At 35.8% G+C, this 4,528-nt stretch overlaps 1 protein-coding gene across 1 annotated transcript in view; it reads left to right on the top strand.

The window, feature by feature from the left end:
- LOC131768916 (proline dehydrogenase 1, mitochondrial-like) overlaps window positions 1–4,528 on the top strand; it is a 40,876-nt gene continuing 36,348 nt past the window's right edge. The window contains 7 exon segments of the mRNA XM_059084618.2: window positions 1–345; window positions 2,031–2,409; window positions 2,572–2,636; window positions 3,144–3,275; window positions 3,403–3,464; window positions 3,922–4,006; window positions 4,218–4,310. Of these exon segments, the coding sequence (XP_058940601.2) occupies window positions 37–345; window positions 2,031–2,409; window positions 2,572–2,636; window positions 3,144–3,275; window positions 3,403–3,464; window positions 3,922–4,006; window positions 4,218–4,310 (1,125 nt within the window). The 5' untranslated portion in view covers window positions 1–36.

The following is a 4,528-nucleotide window of genomic DNA, read 5'->3' as shown; positions in this document are numbered from 1 at the left end:
TAAGAACACTTGTCACTGCGCGTTCATACGTTCACCATGGCGAGGAATGTTGTGTGTTGCCGGTCGTGGGGAACAAAACTTCTTCTTAACGGAAGGTCATCGAATACTCGAACATTGCTATTTTCATTAAGAAGAGGTAATCACAGCGTTGCTGAAGTTTCAAGGACTGCCACAATTTCTCCTGAAAGGGATCACACCTCCACCAGTCCCGACAAAACAGTTAGTGGATTGAGCTTCAACGACGGCAAAAACGCGTTCCGATCGAAAACGACGTGGGAGATTGTTCGGGCTTTGGCCATATTTAGACTGTGCACCTTCGATATTCTAGTGAATAAGAACAAAGAGGTAAGGAAAATCACAACCCATACGCCATAAGCTTGCATAATCTCGTCCTGTTGAAGTACTGTCTAGACAAGACATATCTTAATTCTTACGTAACCTTCAACTATAGCAAAACTCTAGTAACGTCCAGAACTCGTTTGCGGCTTTTTATCCGAAAGCTTTATGACCAAATATTGTCGATACGCGAGATATTTTGTGAGGTAATCGCACAACACGAACTCTATTTCATCGTTCTGCTAAATTCCTGAAACCGTGTTGTTTACATGTTTAATAAATGGTAACTCCAACTGTCATGTTGTTGTTGGAAACCTTCATATGTATTCTGTTATTTGATTCCCGCTTATCGTAAAGGATAGACAAAAAAAGAAAAACTACTCGTAACTCATTGTAATCACTGCAAAATCTAATGCTGTTGGCGGCTAAATCTATTGAGTCGACGACGAACCACTCTCGTATCACATGTCGATCGCGAAGTTACGTAAAACATCAAGAAAATGGGAAACTTTAAACCATTTTCAGTTTCTTGAAATACGGTTAGCAGTAGGTGTAAATGAAATCTCTAAAATTTTATTTTCGCAGCACCGGTCTTGAAGTTATTAAACTTTAAAATTATTCTGTTGCGCAATTGAAAATCCGATAGTTAACAAATGAGGTCAAGTAGAGGGCTTTAAGTGAAATGATTGTCGAAACTTAAATTGTGCTTTCCACCATTGAAACGAAAAGCTTTCTACGTCGAATGGAGATGTACTCTCATCTTGAAACTAGATATCCAAATGTATTTCGTTCGATTTCAAAATAAACCTTTTTCAAGCCTAGAAATACTTTTCATCTATTTCCTCGAGGCTGTTAGATGCGATAATGCATGTAGCAATATGTATCGGCATGTAAGTGTATCAGAATCACTTATTCATAACAAGGTTTTGACAGTTTCACAATCTTGCAACAATTCAAGCTGTGACTAGTTTCGTTACTCCTGTTGTATCAGTGGAATTTGGAACACGCAAGACAAACCCCTGAACACACCTCCAGTAATATGTTGAACTAGCCACTGTCAAAGATAAACATGTACAATATTAAATACACTGTGTTGCTTGCGGGAATAGGAACACATTTTGAATATTCTACATTTTAAGTATCCTGAAAGTCTACTTATTTGCCCAAAATGAAGTATTTTAGCATTTGGCCTGACTGTTGACTACATTGTAAAATTATTCACATCCTTTGTTGCACTTTGGTTAATTTCATAATGTGTTCATTTTTTTTTGTTTCTGAATTTTCTCAAAGTTGATCAACAAACTGATTTTGCAGGCCCCCATTCAAACCAGCTTGAAGCTGAACTGGGCTAGCCTACATTAATATTGCTAATAAACAAATGAATAAATTTTAGCTTAAATCAGAGCAAATTTATGTAACAGAGAAATCTGTATCAGGCAAACTCCTCTATGAGGAAAATCTTGTCTTGAGCAGCCATCAAGAAGAGTCATGTGGATGCTCATTTAGATACTGATTTCACTTTAATAAACAATTCGGGCTTTACTTTGTTATTTCAAAATTGCTGAGGTCTTGTAACTGATGCATAAATAAAATCTACCATACGCACTCATCATTCTGCAACAATTTTCCTTGAGAAACTCTCTTGTAAAATTACATAATTTTAAACTTTACTACTGTACATGTTTCAATTTTAGTTGCTTCAGTTTGGTCAAAAGATTCTTGGAAAGCATTTGTTCAGGAAGTTAATGAAGGCCTCTTTTTATGGTCATTTTGTGGCTGGTGAAGATCAAGAAACAATCAAGCCAGCAATTTCTAATTTGGAGAAGTTTGGAGTTGGTGCAATTTTAGATTATTCTGTGGAAGAGGACTTGTCAGAAAATGAAACCAAAAGTCACATGGGACAAAATACTGAAGATTCTGTAGATCCATCAGATGAACACGACAAATACAAACCCCATGAAGAATTTGCAGATAGGAGGAAAGGAGTGTACAGTGCTCGGACATATTTTTATGAAGGGGAAGAAGAGTGTGAAAAGAGAGTCGACACATTCTTGAAATGCATTGATGCAGCAGGTAAGATCACTGTGTAAACTTAGTTGAATTCTAAACATGGAATAGATAGAATTAGGAGCCCACAATGGGCTCCTGATAGAATAGAATAAGTAAACATATTAATTTGCTATTTAAGGCAATAATAAGGTATTTTGAAATTCATTTTTTATATATATATTACAGCAAGTGCTTCCAAGGATGGCTTTGCTGCAATCAAGGTTACAGCCTTAGGAAGGCCTCAGATACTTGTGAGTAAGGCATCTTTAGAGAATTAAGGCAGTGGTTCACACTACTGATGCTAACACAAGCTCAAAAACTCTAGAATTAATTAAATCTTTTTTGACCATGTGACCATTTGAACATGTGAAAAAATTGATAAATAATTGGCTTAATTAATTACATTTATTTTGAAAGAGCTGATGATTCTTGTGAGAAGGTAGGGTATTTAACTGTAACAATTCAAACTGGCCATTAAACTTAGTGTTGTACTCATGATTTCATACCCAATTGCACTTCACTCATTTCAATTACTATTATGGAAAGATATCCTTACTAAGGTGACACAGACAGCTGTGAATACTTAAGAACACTCTCCCTTCATTTGAAATTGACCAGAACAGCTAATCACTCATTTTGGTTGCCCAAATTTAGTGGTTATGAGGATCAGCAGTATGCTTTCAAAACAAAAACATTAATCAGATTACACCCTTAAAATGATACATTTCTGAATACAAAGTATGCTCCTTTTCTTACAGATGCGAATCTCAGAAATTCTGAATCAGACACAGTACTTCTTTGATCATCTGGCTTCAGATTCTGTCTTGATGGATAAGATTGGAAACAGTGTTGCCAGAGACAAGTTCTTTGAAGGCCTGAAAACACTTGGGGTAATTGATGCTGTCTTTTGAATGTTCACTTTGCATAGTTGAGCAGTTCTAGGCAGTTTCAAGTAGAGTGATATTATAATAGGTGTGAATTAATTGACTGTATGATCATTTCTTTTTTCACTATCAGGTTGAGACGAGTCCAGAAGAAGCAAACAGAATATTTGACTTAATTGACACCAACAAGTCAGGGTAAATTGAAGTTATGAACAATAACTACAATTTGTTGATTCTAAAATGAGCATAAGATAATGTGAATTTTAGCTAACTTTTCTCTTTCAAGTTATGAAAATTTGGCAGACTATTGGCTAACAACCTGTGTTGTTATGATTAATTCTAAATTGAAGGCTGATGGCATGAAAAGCTATTTGCAATCCATTCGACAGTATTCCTTTTTTTTAACTTGTAGAAAGCTGTTTTCTGATGGAATCAGAGTACTATCCCTGCCTAGCCCTTTACACCAAATCTCCTTTTATTAATACTCCTCAGCCTGTCTTCTTTCAAGTGTACTCCCCAAAATTAACAAAAAGAGCAATGTTAAGTGTGACACTAAACAACAGCTGTATTCACTCACCATAATCTTGACTTTATTTTTACTACAATGAATTATGCTGGTTATCCTTAAAAGCTTTGTATTTTCCATTTCTAGCGATATTGATGTCATAGAATGGCATGAGTTCTTAACCCCGCAGCTGAAACTTTCTCAGTTATTCAGGGCAAAGCCACAGGGTGATGTAAGTTCTTAAATATTCTTCTCATTTTGAAAGAAAGTAAAATCTTGTTCACCTTGATGGTTATCTGTTGCAAGGAGTTTCAGTTTTAAATAATGAATTTGTATACACAAAATATTTGAAATACTTCTTAAAACATGACAGCATGATAGACTGCAATAAATTTTCATTCTGTAATTGGTTAGGATTCATAGTTATTTTCTGTTTTTCACAGGAGAAGTCAGGAAGGCCGATAATTTCAGCTCTGACAGACGAAGAACTTATTCAAATGGAAAATATGGCAAACAGACTAACAACTCTTGCTGAGGTGCGCACTGTCTTCTTGTTAGCCCTTAACCCTTCAACACCCATAGGGGATTAACATGTACTTCTCCCTATAATTTCCTTACATTGTCTAGCCAACAGGTAACTAGAATACTCAAACAAATCAGGTAGAATTTGTCATGATCTAACACCAAATTCTTGAAACTGATTAACAAGGAAATGTTTAGCAGTCAAGGAGGGGGGGGGGAGAATTAACAATCA

This window comes from Pocillopora verrucosa, chromosome 2, assembly GCF_036669915.1.
Source record: "Pocillopora verrucosa isolate sample1 chromosome 2, ASM3666991v2, whole genome shotgun sequence".
NCBI lineage: Eukaryota > Metazoa > Cnidaria > Anthozoa > Scleractinia > Pocilloporidae > Pocillopora > Pocillopora verrucosa.
Note: the sequence above shows the minus strand (reverse complement) of the source record. Positions and strands in the feature narration are given on the sequence as shown.